Below are 24,813 nucleotides of genomic sequence, written 5' to 3'. Positions count from 1 at the left end.
AATTTGAGACAGAAAATTGCTGGCAATATAGCTTGGAGGTAGATGGAACACTATGAAGATCTTCTGAACACAGAAGCATTCCCCTCACAAGTAGAGTTCTGGAAGACTTGTGGGAGTCATAGCCCACTTCCTTAACAGACTGAAAAATCTGGATGTTGTCGGACTTTGGATTTACTGATGATGTCCTGATGGCCTAATCAGATTAATAAGAAAGTTCAAAATTAATCATTGCCTTTTTCCTTATGCATAAATGACATTCTCCCGAGAATGTCTCAGAACTCAAAAGGTCCTTGCTGAAATAGTACTTCAAAAATATACACACAACACAAATATACAGCAATTCTGATAACTTGGTAGGTCAGACAAAGCCTGTAATTTCAAGTATTAAAAATATTTTAAATTAGTAAAAAGAATATATAGATTATGTTGTCTCACAGACCATAATATTTGTCAAACTCCTAGATAATGTTGTAGCTGACAGTATGGCATTGTGTTGTGTGGCACATGGTGCACTTTGGATGTATGTGAGCATGACCCTGTTTCCTCCCTGTGCAAATAGCAGGCACCATACTTGCTCAACCTAATATATGACTTGGGCACAGCATTAAGTGTGAGTCTACTTGTTGGATTGTTTGTTTATTACTCACTTGAGATTGTATATGTATTACCTCATTAGAGATGCGCTGCTGAAGGTTGCGCATACGCATTCTAACAGGACTCTGAACTTCATCAGAAGACGTTCCTGAGGCTTGATCACTTTCTCCATCTGACCATATTTTACGATGGACTACACCTGCAAACACACACAAATTTATTAACTCTGATGTCTTAAATTTTATTTTATTTCACATCAAATTTGTTAAAAAATAAAACCCATAACTATGTTAGGTACACAAAAGTTATCTGGAGCTTGGATTGTTCACATCCCTGGACTATTTGGTGTTTGTTTTCATTCCTCATGTGATCTGTGAACTAGATTCTGTCTCTCGTAATCAGGTAATTAGCTAGCTTCTTAGATGTCACACCAGGTGCAAGAGCTGGCAACAGACCTTGCCCCTGTGGAGAGAGCCATGGACAGCGAGAACACAAAGTGGAGATCCACCCACTGCACCAAGTGAACTAATAATACTTCAGGGGCAGTTAGATATGGATGAAATGGATGCAAGTGACTGGGAAACTGAAATGGAGTTAGATCCTGCCCCTTTCCACCCTTCTTTGTCTCCGCTGGTCCTGTCCAGCCCTCCTTCATCTTCACTGGTTCCATCCAGCCCAGAAGGGGCTCTAGAATACCCCAGTGCCAGCGCCTTTTAGGCACCCTCCGCCTGCTCCTCAAGAACACCCTTTGGTGACTGCGCTGTAGGAGCATCCTCAAGCCCAGAGGAGATTCAAAAATTCCCGCCCTCCCACTCGTTCTTGTCTCCTCCACCTCTAGTTCCTGTCACCCCACTGTTCACCCTCAGATCAGCATCTGTCTACTGGACCTGCCACGGGCCTGCCAATCTCCCTCGGCATTGTGAAATGTTTTTTACAACCGTCCAGCGTCAGAATAGAAAACAAAATATATATACACGAAGAAGTGTGCAAAGTATAAAAGGTAAAAAATGAAATAAAGTATAAAATATAAAATATAAGTATAAAATATGGCGCCGTATTTAAAAGGTAAAAAATGAAAAGTATAAAATATAAAATATAAAGTGGCTGTGTGAATGACCAATGTAAAGTGACTAGTGCAATTTTGTCCAGTGTAAATGTCCAGTTGTAAGTGGGTATCTGGGGAAAGAGGGGTGAACATGGGAATCCCGGTGATTAGGTGCTGGGTGTTCTCTGGTTCAGACTCCGAATGGCCTGCGGGAAGAAGCTCCTCCTCATTCTCTCTGTGTTTGACTTCAGGGAACGAAAGCGCTTTCCTGAACGCAGCAGAGAAAAGAGTCCATTGTTGGGATGGCTGAGGTCTTCCACGATCTTCCTGGCCCTGGTACAGCACCGCTTGTTGTAGATGTGCTGCAGCACAGGGAGCTCAGTGTGGATGGTGCGCTCAGCTGACCGCACCACACTCTGAAGAGCTCGCCTGTCCTGCATGGTGCTGTTCCTGAACCAGGAGATGATGTTTCCCGTCAGGACACTCTCAATGGTGCAGGTGTAAAAGTTCCTGAGCACCTGAGATGGGAGTCTGAAGTCCCTTAAGTGCCTCAGATGGTGTTTTGGGTAATTCTACAGGTAAGATGTAATCTTTGGTTTCATGAATCTATTGTTTGTTCTAAGTCATTTTCAAACTTGTTCCTGGGGACCCACAGGTATGCACATTTGCATTTCTCCCCTCAACTGATGCAGATAATAAGCTCATTAGGAAAGAGCTCCATGAACTCAAATGATTGTGCCAGATAATATGTGCAGAGCAGTGGGTCGCAGGTAACAGGATGAACAGGAAACCAATATTCATATGATTCAGAATTGTGTGTCAGTCAATCAATCAATCAATCATTTTTATTTATATAGCGCTTTTAACAACACAGGTTGCATCAAAGCACTGTACAGTATAATGACAGGGATGTATAATGACGAGAGTGACCAATTTCTTATTAAATGCAGAGACGGTCTCTGTAGTCAATTCAACGATAATCACTAGAAGTTAAGTGTCCCAACCAAGCAAGCCAGAGGCGACAGCGGCAAGGAAACAAAACCCCATCCATACAGAATGGAGAAAAAAAAACCTTGGGAGAAACCAGACTCAGTTGGGGTCAGTTCTCCTCTGACCGGACGCCCAGCACTTAACTTCCAGTTCAATTTTAAACGCAGCTGTGTCAGATAGTGTAAATGACTTAGTGTGTGTGTGTGTGTGTGTGACTTTTTGTCAGTATGACTTATAATTTTTCTGTCTGCCCAGTTTTTGCCAATGAGCATAGATTTCAAGCCCTTCCAGTTTCAGATCTTGCTTTTGAAAGGTGTACCAGTTCAGTTTCAGCCAATGAGCCTATCTGTCTTTAAATCAACTCCAGCATCTAATTGTGAACTGTCAACCTAATCAGCCTTTGCCAATGTATCCAATACTGAATGGTTTATTTGTCTAGCCATCCTCAATTAAACTAACAGAACTTTCAGCCCTGTCTGTCAAAAAACCCTCCCTGTCTTCAGCCCAAGGACTACAAATGCATCCCATGTCTTTTACGTTAACTCAGTCACTGCCATAGAGACCATTCAAGAATTCCAATTCAAGGGCTCCAGTTCTGTCTGCTCTGTCCTGGTGTGCTCCTGCTCCGTTGACTCTGCCCTGGCGAACCCATGTTCTGTCTGATTTCCTCTGGTGAGCTTCTGCTTTCCTCCCTGATTCCTTGCCCCCACACTGGTCCTCTGCTCTGCCTCAGTTCTTGGTCTCTCCACTTCCATGTGAACCTGGCCCTTTATCCCTCCCCCTGATAGCTACTTTACAGAGCCTGTTACAGCTTTGCCTAGTCTTGCCTAACCTGAATTTATCTTTTGTCTTGTTGTTGGGATTGTGTTCGCACCTCATCTGAATTACGTTTGTCATTGATTGATCCTTGTTTGTTTATTAGACAGCTTTTGTGTCTTGCCCATGATATTGCCATGCTTTCTGTTACCATGTCTTTCAAATAAAGCCTTGCAAATGGATCCCCACGGTTCACGTCTTGTTCGTCCCATTACAGTCTTCATGCAAATACACTGAGGAAAATTGCAGAAGCCAAGGATCTATTGCTTTTGAGAGTTGTCATGACATAACTGGTATTATGCATTTTGTATAATAAAAGTTAAAAAAAAAACCTTGTCATGTTTAGCAAATGCCCCTTTTCCATCCTCTTTGTGGTATGATTCTTCCATGAATGCCAATTTATTATTTAGCTGCCGAAAGTAAAGAATTAATATTAACCTATTTCCACTTTGACATCAGACATTTTAAAGTTGTGCTCTTTTAAAGTTTAGGGAGCATGAATAGCACTAACTGATCATGTATTATCAGTTACACTAGTGGCCATAATTTTCACCAGCTTAAAAATGGTTTAAAGTTAGTTATTTCCATCTTCTTCTGTAGTATGTCACTAGGAAATATCCGTTTACATACAGTTCACGAGTGCACCAAAGGCAAGAACTACTTTAAGCACAAAGAATGGCCACAACAGATGTTGATTTCATTTAGTTAATACAACGTTTTTTACAGCATTTTTACACAAGTGCTTACACTCTGAAGACTAAAAGTAGCTTTGGTAGGTCTCTTGAAGCGTCTTGGTCTGTCTCAGTTTGTTCTGTTTATTCATGTGAGTGTCTACTGACATACTACAGCAAAAGATAGAAATAACTGGCTGAAATCCATTTTTTTAGCTGAAAAAGCTCAAAAAATTTCGACCTCCTCTGTAGATAACTAGCTCAGTAAATCATAAGAGTTATTTAAAAAAATCTCAGTAAAATTATTAGCTACTAAGAATGTTAAGCTGTATGCATTAAAATATTCCTGATTGCATTTTCAGATGAGTTTCTTAAAATATTGCTCAAAAAATAGAAAGACACCGTATGCTGAGGAAGATGACAATCAAGCATTTAGTACAGCTAGGCTGGGATGTTTAAGGTGAGCAATGCCTGAATATAGAGTCAAAATACAGTCATTCTTGGGGGTTTAACCAACAGAAGAAACTTCACACTTGTAAACATTACTTTCAATGTTTCAGATTCCCAACACTATGGTGCTGAATTTTTTTATTTTTACATCAATCCAATATACAAAGTTTTGAAATAAGAAAATTGTAACAAGGTAGTGTCATATGCTGCCTTGCCTGATGAAAACGAAAAAGAACAGCTTTGACCATTGTTGGGGATTTCCTTATTTAATGCTTAGATTTGTTTTATTCTACAAAATCATTAACACAGTGAATGTGCCCAAATTACAACTGTTGTCTTACAACTCTGTGTAAGAATTAAACAAACTTTGTGGCACTTTTAATACATCCTTCCTACGAGCATTCATGCATTAGTACGAATAACTGTCAGTGTACAAAACCTTACTTTAAATGAGTGTAAGTGCGTTTGTATGCATAGTTTCTGTAAAAGCTTGTTCTCACCACTATCTCGTGACAAGGGAGGCTCATCCAGCCCGGTATGTTCAGGAAGCTCTGAGAGACTCTCGTCCACACGCCGTACACTTTGCAAGCTCATGGACAGGCGCTTTTTAATTATCTTCATGCGGTCCATCAAAACTTGACTCTGCCCACGACCTAAAGGACACTTTGGGTTGAGAGCACATAGGCACATTCAGTAGTTGAATCTCATAAATGTAGTACTATGCAATAATTCTCACATGTAATGTCATTGAGCAGGGCTAAAAAAGTTTGGGATTTTTGAGCAAGAACGTGCTATATCTCAGGCATAAGTGTGTTTGTGAAATCAAGCAAAGTGCAAAGACCATTTGTTTTTTTCTTTATGTTAAGCATTACACACTCCATAAAACTTTGTATAAGCACTGAAAATGACTAAATGGATGAAAAATTTTAGAGTATGTAGCATCTGCTGGTGGAATCACTAAACAGCTGAAGAGTGGCTCACTGCAGGACAAATGAAGGCGCCGGTGCATTCACTTGCTCTTAAAATACTCCAGAGTTTTGAACCTGTATTACATCTTGTGATTCTCTGCTGTGTGTTTGCTGATATTGACCCTGATTATGTTGATTGCTGCCTGTCTCGACCATTGCCCGGTAAATGTTTATTTAAACATTAAAATAAACATTGTTTATTTAAGATCTGCACGGTACCTTACAACATCTTGTGAGTGGTTAGGTGTTTCGAGTGTTTCCGGTGAGACTATTATTAAGGCTAATGTGAGCTAGCTAAAACGTTCTACGGAAAAAGTAAGAGCATTAGTAGACTTAGGTTGGGTAGGTAGAATGTTCACATACTTGCTAAGTATCCTATAGAGGTCAATCATAAACCGAATACAAAGGAAAAGCAGAAATTAAAATACAGAGCTATATAGGACAAGTTGATTAAACAATTGCTGCTTATTAATAGTGAGTTTTTAAGTTTAGACACTGGGTAGGACTAGGGATGTAGAATAAGGTGATGAAGAGTAATGCATTAATATGTGCTAATATTAATATTCTAATAATACACATGCTAATAAGCAACTAATCAGTATTATTGTCTTACTATTTAAATTTTATTTTAAAAAAATGCATCAAATTGCTACCTAGCAGTTGAAGAGTAACACTCTTTAAGCGCAGTCTGCAGGATCAAAAAGCGAACTTTCTGCTTTGAATGATGAAAGATTTGCTAAGTTCATTAGGGTGATTTAGCTGTACATATATATATATATATATATATATATACAATCTCTACTAACAAATGGAGCTTATATTCATTCAAGAGCAGGGATAGAAAATGGAGAAAAAAGTTCTTATCCAAAAAGTTCATCATATTTTATCGGCCTTGAACAACAAACACCAACAAAGAAGAAAATTTGTACGTTTAAGATTAATGAGACTATAACAGAGGGAAAAGTAATTCAGGAAGAAATTTGACTTTTAAATAATAACCTCTATCAGCATAATTACAAGGAGGCTGACTATTTTGAAGATAAGAGATAAATGCATAGACAAAATGTGGAAGATAAACACTTGAGTTAACTTTTGAGGAAATCGATGTAGCTCTGAAACCAGGTATAGATGTGTGAACTACCCAACTTTAGAAAGATATTCTTAAATTATTATATAATGTATTTTTAGAAAGCATCCAGAAAGGAAGTTTATCACCTAATATGAAGTCAGCGTTCATTAAGGGAAGATATATCCAAAATCGTATTAGATTAATCCTAGATATCATCGACTATGAACCACTGATACAATCAGAAAGACTTCAAAGCATTCGATGCGGTGGAGAATCAATCTATATTTACAACACTTTGAATGCTTGTTTTTGGGAAAGGCTTATTAAAGTGTTCTGTAATATCGTTGATAGTTTTATCAGATATGACTCCATGAAATGACATTCTGTGTGGAATTAGACAAGGTTTCTCCAAAACTATTTATGCACTCAAATGTTAACTTATTTAGTTGTCAACCATTTCTGATTATGAGTATCAGATTTCTCATTTTGAATATTTTTTGAAGAAAAACCTACAGTCAAGAAAGCCCTGATAATTATTGAATGTGAAGAAATTATAGATTCTACTCCTGAAGTGAAATACGTAAAAAAAATTGTTTTAAATGATTTACATACAATAAATATCTTTTAAATAAAAGATTTACATACAAGAGAACTAGTACACAGAAGATTGAAGTATGAAGAAATCTCTTAATCTTTGGCAGAAGGCATCTCTAAACTAACTGTTTTTTTGTTGTTATGAGCGCATCTAAACTTTCAGTGCATCTCACGACTATGTATCTGTTGAAGATTGAAGAAATACATATCGGAGACAAAAAGTAATATGGAAGATATTAAAAAGTAAGTTATTTCCATGGGCAATGGGCATTTGTGTATGAAGTACGTAAATGTAAGTTTGAGTTTGTAAATTCAATTGTTGTTCAATCCAAAAAAACTCCAACGCTGATGACGTCACCGTCCGGGTAGACACGCCCACAGTGGGTTATGATTGGTCGACTGATTTGTGCATGTGAATGGGTTTTTGTGAATATATCTTTTTTTCTCATGCGTGTGAATTATGTTAGGCGTGTTTGCGTTATGAATTATTATTGAAATCATTCTGCTTACATAATTCACAGGCCAGCAGTTGAAAATGGGTTTTAAATGTATGTTTTCGAAAATGATACTGTTATCATCTCCATGTAAAATGATAATTTGTTAAAAAGGTGGTGTATTATATGTTTGTTTAGCGTTTCTTTAGGCAATATTATACTACGTTTAGATGACTTTTTTATCACATCAATTTAAATGGGATCATTGTACCATATTAGTATAAAAATACAAAGAGTCATAAAATACATTCAACTTATTGTTATTAACGACATGAAGTGCATTAAACATGACATTACACCAAACAGGCTTTGAAGGAACTACAGTTTTATGACTTTAATGAAAAGCTAATAATCATAAATCATAAACAAAATGATCAATTATACCTAATAATTTAAAAATGACTCAGAATAAAACTAAATATATATTTATTTGCCTGCACATCTTGTCATTTCAGAAAACAATGAACAGGAAAATATTATACTTTTATTAAACAATTTTTAAATATTACAATTTAAAATATTAATATATATATATATATATATATATATATATATATATATATATATATATATATATATATATATATATATATATATATTTTTTTTTTTTTTAAATCTCAGGGTGCTTCGTCTAAAAATATATATTAGGTAAAATACAATTAGATGTTTTTCACGTGTTTGAATGACAAACAGAAGTAATATGTGGTTAACTAACCTATACCCTTTGTATTTTTATATCAATATGGTTTAAGATTATCTTATTTAAATGAGCGGGGCCAAAAGTGATCTAAAAGCCATATAAAAGTAGTCATAAAAGTCATATTAATAAAATGTGTAACAGATTATGTTACAATGTCTACCGTGTAATTTGGAACTAGTAACAGATTACAGCCTGTTCCCGGTCACACGTGTGTGTCTTAAAGCAGAAACATCCTAAAACACAGTGTGTGTGTGTGTGTGTGTGTGTGTGTGTGTGTGTGTGTGTGTGTGTGTGTGTGTGTGTGTGTGTGTGTGTGTGTGTGTGTGTGTGTGCGTGTGTGTGCGTGTGTGTGAAGGTTTTGAGAGCAGTCTTCTGAATTTCTCTCACTGCGTTCCGTCTAAAACAGAAAGTCATTCTTTTGGGGAGTGGACTGTCTCTTTAAACGATGGCACGGTAGAAGGACATCTCTTAAAGCAACTCTCCACACACTGACATCTTGTCCCGGGGTCCCGGTCTGAAACACATGCGTCACACCGATGCCGAAACCGATGAATGCCAAACATGTACACGACTATAACCGCGGAAAGCGCGCGTCTTAACGCAACACCGTCACATGAACACAACTCTGCCCTGCTCGGTAACTGTGCACAAAGTTGATGAGCGCAGTGAGACGTGAAGCGGAATGAATCGGTAATGAGGAGAAAACGCCGCAGCGGTCATACGGTAGCCTACCTGCGGCGAGGCGAGGCGAGGCGAGGCGCGACGCGGGGCTTCTGTGCTGACGCAGCCGCTTTCACTGACACCGCTGACTGCAGGCGAATCTCGGACTAACGGGCATCTGCTCCGGGACCGTATGAGCTGAATCACCGAGCGAGAACCGATGAACGGACATCTCTCGCGTGCGGGACGGGACTCCTCGGGATCACGTGACCGCCCGCGCTGCTGATGCGCGTTACAGTAAACATCCCGTATCGGAATCACCCCGTTCGTACCCAACATGCACCTCCGCATCTACGGGACCGGTCGTCATGTTTCACACAGGCTGAGATATTCGAAGGCGAGCAAAGAGCAGTGCCCCGATCCTCTTTTTCTTCGCTGATGACGGTTTTATTTCCCTGTAAAGCGTTCCGTGATCGTATGAAATGTTCCTATCGTGAAAGCTAAAACCGTAGAGTTTTAAAGGCTGTATGTATGTATGCACAGTTCACCTCAGCCTCGAAGCACCTTCCTAAGGGAAATGGCATTTCATATAAAATGTCCCCAACTCAAAACTTGACCTGACAAAGCCAAACCGTCCAGACACGAGTACTGAAAAACGACATGTTACACTAGAAAATGAATAGTGAGGTACAGGCTTTGGTCGGTGATTGTTGCAGTGGGTATGATCTTGGCACAGATCCAGGTAGTGTTCAGAGATGTTTGAGTCTGGCTCACTCAAAGCCGCTTTCACATTGAGTTCTTGAAAGGCTTCGGTCCAGTATGAGGTGTTTAGATCTTTTAACCTGGTTTTCATGGTAGATTGAGTTTACCTCTACCCTGACCGGTCTTCTACCCTTCGTTTGTAAAGATTCAATTATGGCTATTAAGAAACCACATGCATTTTCTCTCAATATACTTCCAATTAACTTAATTGTTAGTAAGGTAGTTAAGTTTTAAAATTACGGGGGTTTTAAAATCCTAACCTATGAAATTTGATTGCAGCACACAGGTAGGGAGAATCTTTGCAGATTACCCTGGATGAATGAGGAGGCCAACCAAGAGCCAACCTCAACCAGACCATTAGGGCTGTGATACGGGCCTACAGCAGGAAAACACGTGTCCATGTGGCAAGGCATACAGTCCGTCACAGGCTACAAGGTTGCTCCACTACCTTGTGAGGGCAAATATACATTTCACAATGAAATCATGTCCTTATCAATACAAGACTCCCTCCATTTGATCCTTTCCAGTTTTGCTCCAGAAAGGACGCTGTATCCTGTCTGGCCCATCTGGAGGAGAGGAACACTCGTGTGGACTCCATGTATGGCACGGACATTTGGTAAGCAAACCTTGGTATCCCCTTGTGCAGCCGGATACTGGACTTTCTTAGAAATGTCATTTCTCAGATCCCTGGTTCCCCTCAGGGCTATGTCCTGAGACCATTATTGTTCACAACGATGATACACGACTGCTTTGCCAGGTTCAGTACAAACCATGTTGTAAAATATGAAGGCAACGCGACAACGATCAGGCCTACAGGGAGGAGGTGAGACAGCTTGACAGAATACAGGAGGAGATCCTAGAGTCAGCAGATCACAAACATGATCTCTTCACACCGCCTCTCCAGTGAAGAGAGCGCAGCTGCATGGGATGAGAAGAGCACACCTTCCCTCTGCCATCACTGACCTGGTCTGTAAAGCCTCAGACCGTTGGAGAGAACGGAGAGGCCCCTGAACAAAATACTTATAGGATAGCCATGGGATGCCTTCAGACATGTTGTGCTTCCCTCTCATTACACACCTGCCCTCTCTTACTCTTTGTCTGTCTATATATTCATGAAGGCCCACACTCCACCCAGCGGTCACGGCACAGAATTGCATCCAGAATAATGTTCAAGCTTACGAGGTTCTGCAATACATTATCCACAAGTTATTAGACTTTCAGACTCAAAGTAATTGTTTAATCTTACTGTCATAAGACCTTATCCAATAAAAGGATATTGGGATCCTGCAATAACTGTCTTTAAGTTGTATTTATTTAAATAATTGTTATATGCGACCGCTTAAGTGCAAGTGGTTTTAGATGCCAACTACCTTGTGTACAGCAGCACGTTTTAGTGTAGTTTTTCCTACATGTGTAGGTAGGCATCTTTCATTGTCATTTAACTACATTTAATCATTTAAGAACACACCGTGACAATCCACTCTTCTTGAATGTTTGCAAGCGACGAGCACATGTGTTTTAGATGTAGGCATCCCAGTAAAGGAATCATTGCGCTCTCGGTCATTTTGATTTAAAAGCCCTGAAGGGGGTATAGGTTTTAATCAATATACTCCATTCACAGAGCTATCCAAAGAATTACCAAACTTGAAAGAGACAGGAATAAATTTTTTTAAAACTGTGTTTGTCCGAAAAAGAAAAAAAGTCATACATCTAGGATGGCTTCGGGGTGAGTTAAATATGGGGTAATTTTCATTAAAACACATTGGATGAGACACATTTGTACTAAATGACTGCTTATGATCTACTGCAGATGAATTATGACAATGTTACCTTATGGTGTATATATTGTAATATATTTGATGCATTTTAAAGTGTTTGAATGACCAGCTCCATGTAATAAAGACATTCTAAAATAAGTCTGACCCAGCGTAGCAAGACTCTTAAGTACTCATTTCTTTATTACTTGTATTTTAGTTACTCAAACTGTATCTTGCATTTACTTAATATTAAAAACAAAGTGCTTTAAGAAGAAAAACCTAACCTAATATACTTTTTGTACTGAAATAAATTAATTTAGCTTGTATATGTATCCTCATTTCTTTAAAAAAGGAAAAATGGAAAGTTCTTCATGAGCTCCTAATTGTTTTTTCTTCACATTTTCAGCACACGGGCTGCTTTGGAAAAATGCAATGACCACTGCAAATAAAATCAGAAATCAAAATAATACAAAGACTTATATTTGTTTATCTTCACATATACACAAGTCACACATTATACTGTTAATGACATTATATTGGAAGCGGATACTGATGGAGAAGTTCAGGAAATCTGCTCTGTGTACAGTTTGTTTGAGGCCTGATCCGTCGTGCTGCTGGAGAGGACTTGCTGGGGAGAGTCTCCTGAAAGCCCAGCGCCGCTGAAGTAAAACGGCACGTGAGAGATGCGTCCATCAGACCAGCACTGAAACAGACAGAGACTCAATCAATCAACAGCCTCCTTCTGCTGCTCGTCTGGGCATCTTCACTCACCACAGTAAGAAGAGCTCCGTGCTGGAAGTGAGGGTGGAACTGCATGAATCTAGGCTCTGCTCCGGCCTCTCCCATCACAAACCCACTGCATCAGAGAAGAAGACGTGAAGACTCGAGAAGAGCAGCATCACGGAGAAGCTCATCCAGAATCATACTCACCACGGCAGCAGCTCAAACACGGGACTGGAGCGTGTTTTGAAGACCGCTATGACTGACGGGTGGTTTCCTGCCTGAGCGTCACCTGCACGAAGAAGACAGAGGACTAACCTTACAGCAGCAGAAAGATCTCATGGAGATGAGCATGAAAAACTCTTTCGTGGCCTTCTGAGAACATGGCAAGATGAGACCAGGTAGCGTTTCTTAATTTATCATATTTGCAAACTGTTTTCCTTAGGTATACTTATTTTCACATGTAAGTTTCCATTCAGTGGATATTTGCTACCATGACGGAAACACAGAGGAGACACATTTTTGTAGGAATTACAATAACATACGTGTGTGTGCTTTCTGAAAACGAGGCGGATTACGACAAAAGCATGCGTATGTGTTGTGCTGCTTTCTAAAATGGAGGAAGACATAACTCAGGGGAGGAGAAAGGTTTAGTACATTTTTATTATTTTTGTTTTTGCAAAAAAAAGAAAGTCTTCTCATAGCGTCAAAAAATCTGAGCCACAAAAATATTTTAATTTGTGTTCTGAAGATGAATGAAGGTTACACGGGTTTGGAACGACATGAGGGTGCGTGATTAATGACAGAACCTTTTATTTTGAAGTAAACTAAACCTGAAACCTCACTAGTATCAAACTTCATCAAACCCCCTTTGCAATACTATCACTTAGTCCAGCAGTTGTTGAGCAATGTTCTCCACATAATATAATATTCATAATATCAATCTTTTACCTTTCAGAAGCACAGCTAGTCGTTCTCCTCGCGGATCCCATGACAGAGAGCACACTTCTCCTCCGACACTGGGATTTAGACAGAAGAGAAACCAGTTTAATTGAGTTTCATTTGCTTAAATTACTTTCAATGCTCCACATGAGCGCTAGATAATAGACACGTGTGCAGATAAATGTGCATCTCACGTGAGGTCTCCATCAGGTCCAGGGAAGGTGGTCTCGGAGAGATCGGCCACGACGCTGGCAGCCTTAGAGCCTCCTGTAACACCAGAGACACGGTACTACACACTGCACGAGGACCACGCTTTCAAAGCCTTTACAGTTTCATGAAACTCCACCTAAGCTGGAGATTCACTGTTAGCTGCGTCTTCACTTCATTTGGCATCGCAGTGCCTCTCTGTGAGCCAACTTTGAAGATTAGAAAGAAAAAACTTCCATCTGGTTCTGTTCCACACAAAATGTGACTTCAGAGGACTTAGAATATAGTGCGTGATGAGTCATGTAGACTATTTATGACACTTATAAAACAACAGGACCTGGCCTCATTTATTCTGAGAAGAAAAAAAAAAAAGCAAGCAAGCAGGATGAACTTTCTCAAAAGCCACCTGACAAACAAAAAAAACCTTTTGTTTCATTTATTACAGTTAACAGCAAAACTCAAGAGGCTCTGCAATCAATGTATACAAAGCATGAAAAAAACAACAGAACATTTCTACACTACATTGGATTTAATTGACAAATACTCAAAGCAAATTGATGTGATTTCCCAAGAAAACTTGATTTTGTGATTATTTCATCTATTAAACCTCTACCATCTGTGGAACTAAATTGATTAAGTTGAAAATGATTAGGTAACCAACAATTTCAACAGTTCTCTTTTTACGTTCCGCAGAAGAAAGTCAAACATGAGATCGAGTAAAAGATGACAGCACTGATTTTTGGGTGAACAAACCCAAACCCTTCACTTTTATCACTCCACTGAAACTAATCCTGATAAAAACAGAGCTGTTATTCTTACTGATAAATCGAGTTCACTAGAATTGAACAAGCAGCCAGTTGCTAGGCTTATAATGTTTGTCTTTGCATTTGTACAGAATTTCTGTGAAGAACTGAATGCAGATAATGTGCTGAAGAGTCATTCTTATGAGCCAGAAACAGGAAATCTGATTTAAGTCCTATTTTCCAGAGTTGGGAGCATGTCAAGTGAGAAAACGTCTCGGGTACAATGGAATTGAAATTAATACGATTATTTTTGTCACATACAACAAAACTGACATACGTTTCATACACAACAATAACATATTTAGCATAATTACCGTAAAAAAGGATTCCGTTTATTACATTGCATCTACAAAATGATTAAGAATGTGCATTATTTTGTTTTAGATTTGTTCTTATTTTTATTCTGAAAAAATGTTGGATTTAAGGAGAACAATTAAACTGCAATCTTGTTTCAACTAAAGTGATTTGACTTGAAATATACCTGGTGTCTTAATTATGAATACAAACTTTCCAAAAGGACTCGAATGCACAAAGTCTTCCATCAGATTTATAATTTTGATTTAATACAAACTGGCTTTTAGTTCAGTGAAAAACAAAAAAAAAAACAGACGTAACCGACAGATTCCTGCGAAAAACCCCCCAACACAAGCAGGATTAGGAGTCATGTTTTCTCACGGACATGCCCTCTACTCTGAAGCCGTTCACAATGAACAGTGAAACACGGTGTTCAGAAGAGCGCAGGTGTAGTTCATACCTGTGAGATCAGAGAAGGTGAGTGCGTATATGACCCTCTCTCCCTGCATACTCAAGAGCAGACAGCCCCCATCAGGACTCCAGCAGGCCGACTGTCACACACACACACACACACACACACACACACACACACACAGTAAAAACACGGCCAATGCAACGTGTACATTTGGACTCACTTCCTTCAGCTTTCACAGAAGAACAGGTTTCACAAAACCACAGCCAACACTCTCATAATGCCTCATAATGCAAAAAACACTCTGTGACAAGGTCTACAGTAAAAACTTTTTATAAGAATAATCAATCGATCATTTTTTTTATTTATATAGCGCTTTTAACAACACAGGTTGCATCAAAGCACTAATAATGTTAAATACCTGACATCAACTATAAAGCCCAGTTTTTTGGGGGGGGTTGACAGCTTATAAAAAGGTGTTTTAGCTTGTTTTCTGTAAAGCTCATCACACAGCAGATTTAGGCATTGATTATTAACACTCTAGAGTTATTGACATTAGTGTGAACACATTTAGTTTAAAGAGTTTTCTTACCTGACAACTTCCTTTCAGACATGGCCATCTCTCACACGTCCACATGCGTGTCTCCCAAACCCTACAACACACACACACAAAAGTCTGAAACCTAATAAATAGCTTCCTGATCAGATTTTTTCCTATTACTGGTAATCAGCTTCAAGAAATTGTGGAGAACCTCAAACCTTCATTCTAAAAAAGCTAGGTGTGCTCTGATTGGCCAGCTATCCAGTGCGTCGTGATAAGAAAACGTATCTTTCTTACAGGCTTTGAGTCAGAAGCTCCAGACTGTTCTTGTAGAGTAAGAATCGGTCACTTTATTGTATCTGTTCACAGTCAGCATAGGCTGCTCTGTCATTAATTATGTGATTCTGGTCAATATGCTGTTCTAGTACGTTGAAATGTAACTGCTGCTTTCGATACAATCGGTCACTTATTGACTGGTTGAAACATTGTGTAGGCATTACAGGCATTGCACTAAGGTGATCATAATCTCATTTTTCCAACAGACATTTTTGAGTTAAGATGGGAGAGTAATGCTGGATTATCATGTGGGGTTCCTCAAGGTTCCATATTGGCGGCAATTACTTTTTCTCTTTACATACTGCCTCTTGGTTCTATTTTTAAGAAATATGGGCTGTCAATCCATTGTTACACTGATGACACACAAATGTATGTGCCCCTGAAATTCAGATGGTTTGGAGACATGGCTTTCTTCGAACTTTTTGAATTTCAATCAGAGTAAAACTTCTAAACGTGGGTGGGTTGTCCTCAACTGTGAAACCCTGACTGAAAACCTTGAGCGTTGTGTTTGCTGAATCTTTGAAATTTGACGGGCAGATTATGTGGAGAAACCTTGTTTTTTAAAGCTTCGCCATTTTATCAAAAGTAAACATTTTAAGAAAGAAATCCATGCCATTTCTTCAAGATTGGACTGTAGTTCTCTTTACATTGGCATTAGTCATTCAGCTGTGTCCTGACTACAATTTGACCAAAACTGGCTGCCATTGTGCTACAGAGTGGATTTAAAAATTGTACTTTTTGTTTAAATATCATTAAATGGTATGGCTCCATCTTACCTTTCTGTTCTACTGATTGAGCACCATTAAAGCACATTGGTCAACGTGGGTGGTTTTTATGTTTTTAAGTTACATTTGTCATTAGCATCACTGTTTTTCTACACACTCGTGTTTGGACTGGATCACATGACGCTACCTGAACAGAGCGGATGGAGTAGCTGCCAGCAGTCGACTGCCGTCTGGAGACCATGAAAGATACGTGACGCCTCCTCCACCCACCCGCTGCAGCGGCACACCGCTCTCTGCAGCCACGTCCCACACCTACAAACACACACAAACATAGCTAACTCAGCATATGGTCAGTGAGCTCGAGCAGTCTGAGATTACACTGATAACAGGAACACAAAATCGAGCAAATAAACAAATGAATTCACTCCAACAAAAGTTCAGCATGAAGTCTGTTGGAAAAAATAGTGTCTACTGACAGCATTAACAGCCGTTTAATTAAATGAACTTATCACAACTGAATATCTATCTTGGAGAGAGCAGTCTTGCACAGCTGTAATTTTGGAAGCTATTTTCCTGCAAGTACATAAAAAAAACAAGCATTTTCACACATGGTCTGAGATATTAGGACCCAACTCAACTAGACAAATTGATTGAATTTAGTTCTTTCTTTTAAATTACCAAATTTTAAAGTAAAGCCTTTGTTTATGATCAATAGCAGCAAAGCTCATTGCAATTACTGTATGGCGGGTGCTCTAAAAATAATGTTTAGTGACATTTTGTTTTATTGAAATCAACAAAAAACAGCACAGAACGACATCGAAAAATTAATGTTGGTCCAACAAAAATAAGAAGCATTTAAATAAAAAATGTGGGTCTGGTTATTAATTTAAACCCTTAACTTGAATGAACCAGAGTTAGTTCACTTATTACTGAGGAAATTTTTGTCCCCTTTAAAAAAAAAAAAAAAAAAAACCTGACATATATCAGCACTTCTGGCTTTAAAATCTACACCGTGTTGTGGCAGTGGACGATCATACATCGATGACACGTCTGTGTTTATTAAATTATTCCTGACCCTGTGTGTCCTTATCCTATGAGGAGACGCTTGGCTCAACTATTATATAAAGAGCAAATGAAGCCCGAGCTGAGTGTTTTCCATCTACCCTCTTCCCCCACCAAGCCCGCTTGAACCTTTTTTAAAACTAACCAGCGCTGAAAGAGGGGTTTAATTACCCTTGAAGGCTTACCATCATGGATGTGTCGACAGGAGACGCAGACACGAGCAGGGAGCCGGTGGGAGACCAAGCGATGGACGTGATGGGAGAATGACCCGGATGAGACAAGACCTGCGCGCACCCGGACGACGGCCTGAGACAGACACACTCCGTCAGATCACCATTCACACTGACCTCTACGTGGGGCTGTCACAATCTCTAAAAACTACATTTCTATTTCGTATTCAATCTATATTTGAACTAATGCACTAATGCATGTTTATTTAGAACTATGAAAAAAATGCATAATGTTTAAAATGTTTATAAATCATATATATAAATTAACAAATAAGCATCATGCATGCATCTACAGTTTAATAAAAAAGGACTGATAACCAAATCATTAAATGTACATGGTTTGCTAAACATTCAGGATATTCCTCACACACTCACACTGAGGTTATGGTTTTACCAGAGTTGGGCACTTGAGTTGCATTTTTATAGACTTCAGATTAGACTTAGACTCCAAATGAAAGACTTGTGAACATCTGAAGGTAAACCATGGTTTTACTGGGTTCTGACTGCAGTGAGGTGGTGTGTGTGTGTGTGTGTGTGTGTGTGTGTGTGTGGACACATACTTGACCACTGCAGCTCAGAAACAGGCCCATCTCAGCAATGACATTCAGTCCCACTTTATATAGGTGGCCTTAACTACTATTTGATACAATGCATCATTGTGTACATGCGTAATTGTCACAGACCAAATGTTACTTGGTTTTATTAATGTACTTCAGCTCCTGTATTCCTGTTATTATGTATTTAAGTCTCTTGTAGCACCACTAGGAGCAGCTTGAGGGTGCTATTTCTTGGACTTCACCCTAGAGTTCCTCAGTTTGTTTGGGAAAGCATTTGGTTAACCTTGTGCTCTTTGAGGTAATGCTCAGCTGTGAGCATGTTTTATTTGACAAACAACATGAACGATACTGTGGACTCATTGGGCGTCACACTCAAAGCGTTTAATGGAGTAAAACTCCCATCACTTCTCAGATTAGATCTGGACTTGGAACAATACCTTTATTTCTCCACATTGTCTCAGTGAAACGAGGAAACAGAGAGAGGACAATTAATAGTAAGATTCGTGGGTTTCTTTTTCTTTCATTCGTGGGTTTTGCACTTGTATATAGTTACACTTGTCGAAAGAATAAATAAGACATAAAAAAAAAATACGAGAAGGTTCGGGAACTCTTACGACATGCAGACAACGACAGCAACACTTTTTTTTCAGGTTTGCCTGACGTCGTTCAAGGGTGCGGATCTAAAAGCACATTGTGTGGCAAGTTCAATAATGTTACGATTATCTACGGCCAATCAGTGAACAGCAGAGTTCACCCGTCATGTTTTGGTACGGTAGGAAGCTGAGCCGAGGTGGTACTAAAACAGTACCAGGTCTTAGGTACTGTACCTAGTGAACGAACGAACCGTAGCGTGCAGTGGAAAAGAGCCTAAAGACTCATCACAGCACTGATGTGGGATCTACACAGATACTGTGCCTTTAAATATATCGTCTCAGTGCAATTCAAACAGCTTCATTCAGTTTTGTGGTATTTTTAGACCAGACATCAAGACCTGCCATCAGTGTAAAATTACATTACATTGGGTAAAAGATTAATATATCAAAAACATTAAAATACTTTTAATTAACCTGTAATTCATTCTGATATCTAGGGCAAGTGTAATTAAAGATGGCATTATTTGTTTATAAAGCTACTTTCTCTGTAACGGTGTTTAAAGGAATAGTTCACCCAAAAATGAAAATGACCCCATATTTTACTCACCACCTAGGATAGGTGTATATGACTCAGTCGGAGTTTTTTAAAAATGTATCCTGTGGATAGTGGCCGGTATTTGTGTGCGTTCAGTGCGGTACCTGGTGGACAGAGAGGTGGGGTCCACGTGCCACACGAGCAGACAGGACTGACAGGCCACGGCCAGAGCCGAGCCACACAGAGGCTTCCACTGAAGGGCGCTCACGGACCTCTGACAGCGGTGCTTCAGCGTCGGGCTCGGAGAACTGCGGCACAACACAAACACAGCGCAGAGATTCAACTCCACAAACATCTCAAGTAATGCGACAACACTACAAAACGACTTACTGCACAATAACATGTACAGGACCTCAATCGTGACCAACATATTACTCGTTGAGATGTTAATCGCACTCTTCAGATATGGCCTTGTTTAGGGATCTTTCCTTCGCTACTAGCCCCGCCCCCATGAGAACGTAGAGATGTGTTCTCATTTGCTACTAAATTTTTTGACTTCTTGACCTGGAAGTGACGTCATCATCATCATCGTCGTCGTCGTGGTTATCAGGACACTGTAATTGGTCTTGATGTAGTCCAGTCATTACAGGAGCTGGTTATTATACAGTTACAGTCTGCTATTATATCATGTTAGCTTGGATTAGTTCATATTTCCCCCAGCACACAGAGTAATGTACCCTGCTAAACGTGCTGTATCTGACCGTAACCAGTGTTCTTTAAACGTGTGCGGTCACTCGTTCACTGTTTTGTAATACGGCCATACAATATTTGCAATATTACAAATTGTACTTAATAATAATTAAGCCTCATTATGACATTTTTCATTATGACATGTCTCGTGTTTAGAGCTTAGATTAGTGCCAACTTTGCACATAAAAAAAAGTATTCAATAACGCAGTACAGTATACTCGATTTGGATCCTGAAAATAGGTTGGAGTGTAAACCCAGACATATTTGCTATTTGATGAGATTTAAATGTTAATGAATCAACATTTCATCGTGTCTTACTCAATCGTTTAGATGCATGACAAAAAAATCCAAAGTGGAGCTGTGATTCAGACTGCACTTCTGGAGCATGAGAGTCGTAATGTCCTACTTTAATAAGTAGTGTAAGATGCGTTTGTCCACTCGAATACCTGTTAGATTTGTAAATCTTGATGGAGTCGTCCAGCAGAGCTACAGCAAACTTATCAGTGTGAGGATGCCAGGCGAAGCTCCTCAGAGCGCTGTCGGACCTGACAACAAGAGAGGAACTGTGCTCAGTTCGGAAAGGTTTATCCTCAGAAACCAAGAGCTGATATAAGGACGTACCAATCCAGCATCTGTGAGAACTCGGCCACCATCTCGTCGCTGCTCAGCTGGCGTACAGAAAGAAAGGCGGTCCGTTATCACTGCGGGGGGATGCTGACAGGATCTGAGCTCATACTCACGGTCAGGTGAGGAAACAGAGAGCCGTGGAAGGAAGAAGCCCATCTGAGGAGAGCCAGGACACAGGCGGAGCCCACGGCCAGGAACCTGGGCACTGAAACACAGACAGAGAGCGGCTGAAGACAACGTCTGACAGTGTGTGTGTGTGTGTGTGTGTGTGTCCTGAGACATACCTTCCTCTGCGCTGTTAGTGATCTCATCCAGCAGACCGGACAGACCGGCGTCACGCCTGAAACACAGACACTCATCACAGCTCAACTTCTGGCAAACCTAGCACTTCTGAACACACGTGTGCTGAGGATCATCATCTAAGACGAACATCGCGATCTACATCAGGAACAAACACCTGACGAGGAAAGATTCAGACAAAACAAGTCACGTGAAGGCTTTGCGTGAGGAGCAGAGGCGCTGAAAACCCCAGCATCGTCCTCTCATGAAGCCGTCAAGCAGCAGTCTGTTCCACACATTCAAGCTGACGAGCCGTCGGGGCCAATGCATGAATATAGAAATAAAACGCCATATAGACGGATTCCTATGAAAGCAACCGTATCAAAACTTCCCAGTCAGGAATAGTGTGATTTTTCTCTTTTTTTCAAAAATCCAAACTAACTTGCGTGTGTACTGCGTTCAGCAATCAGACAGGTAACAACGAGGTTTTGAGGGTCGACTGTGGCTAGCGTGACTCACCAGGCTCCAGCGCTCCTCATCCACAGCGTGTCTCTCTGGTCCAGGAAGGCTGATTTACTGCTGCTCTCTGGACGACTGTGACCCTTCAGAGTGTCTCTGGTGAACTGAGGACTGGGCAGATCACACGGCTGTAACCAGAACACAATTCAGATCAAGACTTCTGCTGGAGGATCTTCTAGTATCAACTCGACTTATTCTACGGCAGGTTCGGAAAACCGACAGCAAACGTATTTTTCCAACTTTGGGGCTCGTTTCATGGAGTTTACTCCGTTTGATATTAATATTTGTTTCAAGGTCTGCCGGTAGCGCTTCTTATGCAATCTGCTTCCTCGTGTCCTTCAATTCTACAGTGCCCAACAAACCCAGATATTGAATCATAATTCTGTAGGTTGTTTAAAAACATTGTGCATTATATGTGATATTGTGATTTAAAGACCTGACGTTTTTCTGTCCCGCGGTCTTTATGTAGTCCAATCCCCAAAAAATAGCATTTGCTTCTGTTGTCAAATTTCTTGTTAAAACTAAAATTTGTTTTTTTTTTCTATTTCAGAGCAGGATCAAGGATAAGCTACAAATACTCTTTAGTTCAACTGTGATACGATCATGAAGGTGGGACGCTATCTATTTTTGTTTTTGTTTTTTTTCTATATAGGTGATCTTTCCTTAAAGGAAAAGTTCACTCAATAAATTCTGTTATCATTCTGTCATCATGTACTTGAGCAGTTAGAAATATGTAAGAATTTCTTTGTTCTGCCCAACACAAATGAAGATATTTTAAAGAAAGTTTATAACCAGGCTGTTTTGGGTCACCATCGACTTCCTTATTAGAAAAAAATACTATGGAAACCAATGGTGACCCAAAACAGTCTGGTTACAAACTTTCTCTCCTTTGATTATCCATATATAAAAAAAAAATCTGTAATTCTGCGGGAAAAAAGGTGACCCCACGAAGTCAATCCTACTCTGGTGTCAAGCGCTCTTAACACTGACTTTAACACATCAAAGAAATGCGAATAGAGCTAAACACTTGAGTTTTTTGTGTGTGAACGCTTTCTTAGAATCGGGTTTCTGAGGTGTGTTTGACAGATCTCGGTCAGCCCAGGATCAGTCAGTCAACATGATTCAGAGCCCCGTTAAACCGAGCGGAGCGGACTGTTACTGTTTAGCCCGAGCTGATGAGCTTCATGAAGGGGCTGTTATCGGAAGAGTTCTCCAGACCTGAGCGTGTTCTCCGGGGTAAAGCGCGGACAGGAGCTCGTTGTTGCGCTCGAACAGCGTCTGTGCAGCCGTTACCGGAGCCGGGAACACCCCGAGGGAACACATCCTACACAGAGAGAGAGAGAAACTTCACGAAAACACGCCGGTAAAGAGCGCAGCTACTGAACAGATTCACGCGCGCGCCTTCGGTCTACGGAAGCCCGACAGGAAAACACCGCGTGAGAACGCAAACGCGTTTACGCAACACGGCCGTCTCTCAAACGGAAGGCTCGCATCCTGCGGGGGTCGCGTGTGGGCTGCAAACGTCATTAAATATCTTATTTTAGAATATTAACAGTTATAAATTTGATTATTATTCTTAATTAAGTGTAAATGGCTGTATTACGCTTCTGACTCGCGAATGTAATGCTCAGGCTTGATGACGTAAGCAGCCTACAAACGCGTCCTACGGAGGATGCAGCCTTCCGTTTGAGACGAGGCCCAAACGTCTTGTTCGTCTTGCTCTCGTGAGAGTTAAAGCAGACTGCTGCCCCCCTCAGGCCACTTGAAGAAGTCAAGCAGCGTTTGTTGTTGCCCAGCAGCTCTGAAAACAAGACATCTGTTGAAAAGCACTCCATTAGTCGCCTACATGGTTCACAATATCATAATTCAGTGCACGGTGCAGTATCTATTTTATTTTTTATTTTCTAGCTTAGTTTTATGTGTTCATCAATCTCCTCCACCGCTCTGGACCAGATTCAGTCCAACGTCCCTTCAGTCTACAGAAACACTCGCTCCTCAGCTGGTCCTCCAAACACCAGCTACAGCCCTAAACATACGGACACAAATCACACGATGAAGCAATAAAAATGAAATGCCCTCCAGAACCTCTAAATTGGCAAATTGTGTATTAACATTAACACATGTTTGTTTGGTTTAAAAGGCCAGCATGTTATTTCAGTAGTTCTAGGTGGTGTGGAAATAGATGAAGGACCTGAGGAACAACCTGGAAAGACCCCTGACCTGAACAGTGAAGGACATACAGGGAAAAGCCTTATTAAGACCTATCGGAGAGCAGGTGTGGGTTTTGTGTTTCAGGAGCCTCTGGAAAAGTCCTCTTCTATCTTCAGACAGAACCTTTGTTTGGTACACGCTTCAGATGATGCCACGAAATCCAGCGTAGCCCGTATGACATGTATCTATCGGCTGTGTTCATCCTCAGTGATTGGTGTTTGTTGAGTGTGAGGAGATGAAGATTTGTAAAGAAACAGACACCTCCATAGCGCAGAGACTCTGTAGTCCTGTTAGTTTCACTTCACGCTGAGGACACAGCAGTCGCTCGAACGGTGTCTGCCCTGTAAAGTGCACTTTACTGTTGGCCGTGTGTAAGATGAGCTAAGAGACATTTGTTTTGATGGACAACTTAAAATGCATAGGTTTACACATTCAAATGAGATTTAAGAGTCTCTTAAAAATGAATTTGACAGAAAGGTTTAACCCTTTCCCTTTAGGGAAAGTATAATTAAAACACGCACAGCACTTATCATTGGCCTTTTGTTGGTTTTGATTGCGTCTGTTGTCCTCATTTTAAGTCGTTTGGATGAATGACTAAATGAAAACGCATAATTTCATTATTAAGCCTATTATTGCTACACGTTACAAAAAAAGTACTATTAATGCAATCGGCGTGCATTTAGTGTCTTACCAAACGTGATACGAATCATATCTATCGACAACATGAATTCATCAGAAGGTCACGGACAGATCGCGTGCGTCTTTGACATCATCATGTCCGCGCTGACGCGCGCGCCCCCTAGCGGCGTCCCCGCGCCGCGTGACGTCACTTCAGCACCGTAGAGGAGGAACAGCTCCTTCCGCTCGACTAATGAACCCCGAATCCGCGATCAGCAGCCC

The 24,813-nt window shown here is 40.2% G+C and overlaps 2 protein-coding genes across 5 annotated transcripts in view; both read right to left on the bottom strand.

Annotated features, from left to right (window-relative positions):
• LOC122340430 (cyclin-dependent kinase 16) overlaps nt 1-11,304 on the bottom strand; it is a 38,275-nt gene extending 26,971 nt beyond the window's left edge. For 2 of the 3 annotated variants that reach the window (XR_006250222.1, XM_043234055.1), the window contains exons 1-3: nt 9,124-11,303; nt 5,067-5,229; nt 669-793 (exon numbers count right to left, since the gene is read on the bottom strand). Coding sequence is in view for 2 of the 3 variants with exons in the window: in XM_043234055.1 (XP_043089990.1) it covers nt 669-793; nt 5,067-5,229; nt 9,124-9,402 (567 nt within the window). In the remaining variant the exon portion in view is untranslated. Of the gene's footprint in view, nt 1-668; nt 794-5,066; nt 5,230-9,123 lie in introns of all 3 variants that reach the window. The other variant, XM_043234056.1, reaches the window with a different exon arrangement.
• A 730-nt stretch (nt 11,305-12,034) lies between these two features.
• Nucleotides 12,035-24,734, bottom strand: aaas (achalasia, adrenocortical insufficiency, alacrimia). 2 transcript variants are annotated; one of them, XM_043234049.1, is made up of 17 exons: nt 24,605-24,734; nt 22,921-23,026; nt 21,703-21,830; nt 21,189-21,244; nt 21,018-21,109; nt 20,899-20,945; nt 20,724-20,822; nt 19,692-19,835; nt 17,798-17,918; nt 16,738-16,862; nt 15,541-15,601; nt 14,997-15,087; nt 13,427-13,499; nt 13,242-13,309; nt 12,501-12,582; nt 12,342-12,426; nt 12,035-12,273 (listed from the first exon to the last, which is right to left on the bottom strand). In XM_043234049.1, exons 2-17 carry the CDS (start codon nt 23,023-23,025, stop codon nt 12,133-12,135), a joined length of 1,518 nt encoding a protein of 505 aa, XP_043089984.1. In that variant the 5' UTR covers nt 23,026; nt 24,605-24,734; the 3' UTR covers nt 12,035-12,132. The 2 variants fall into 2 exon arrangements, with proteins under 2 accessions (XP_043089984.1, XP_043089983.1); XM_043234048.1 differs by lacking the exon at nt 24,605-24,734 and having other exon boundaries at nt 22,921-24,533.
• Nucleotides 24,735-24,813: the final 79 nt, after the last annotated feature.

Source organism: Puntigrus tetrazona, unplaced genomic scaffold, assembly GCF_018831695.1.
Source record: "Puntigrus tetrazona isolate hp1 unplaced genomic scaffold, ASM1883169v1 S000001055, whole genome shotgun sequence".
In the NCBI taxonomy this organism is placed as follows: domain Eukaryota; kingdom Metazoa; phylum Chordata; class Actinopteri; order Cypriniformes; family Cyprinidae; genus Puntigrus; species Puntigrus tetrazona.
This window is presented reverse-complemented; position numbering and strand designations above follow the sequence as displayed.

Coding starts and splice junctions, on each gene's coding strand:
- aaas (XM_043234049.1), bottom strand. CDS start 23,025: ATGTGTTCCCTCGGGGTGTTCCCGGCTCCGGTAACGGCTGCACAGACG. Junction 20,946..21,017: donor CTCTGTTTCCTCACCTGACC/GTGAGTATGAGC, acceptor TCTGTACGCCAG/CTGAGCAGCGACGAGATGGT. Junction 12,427..12,500: donor GTGTTTGAGCTGCTGCCGTG/GTGAGTATGATT, acceptor TCTCTGATGCAG/TGGGTTTGTGATGGGAGAGG.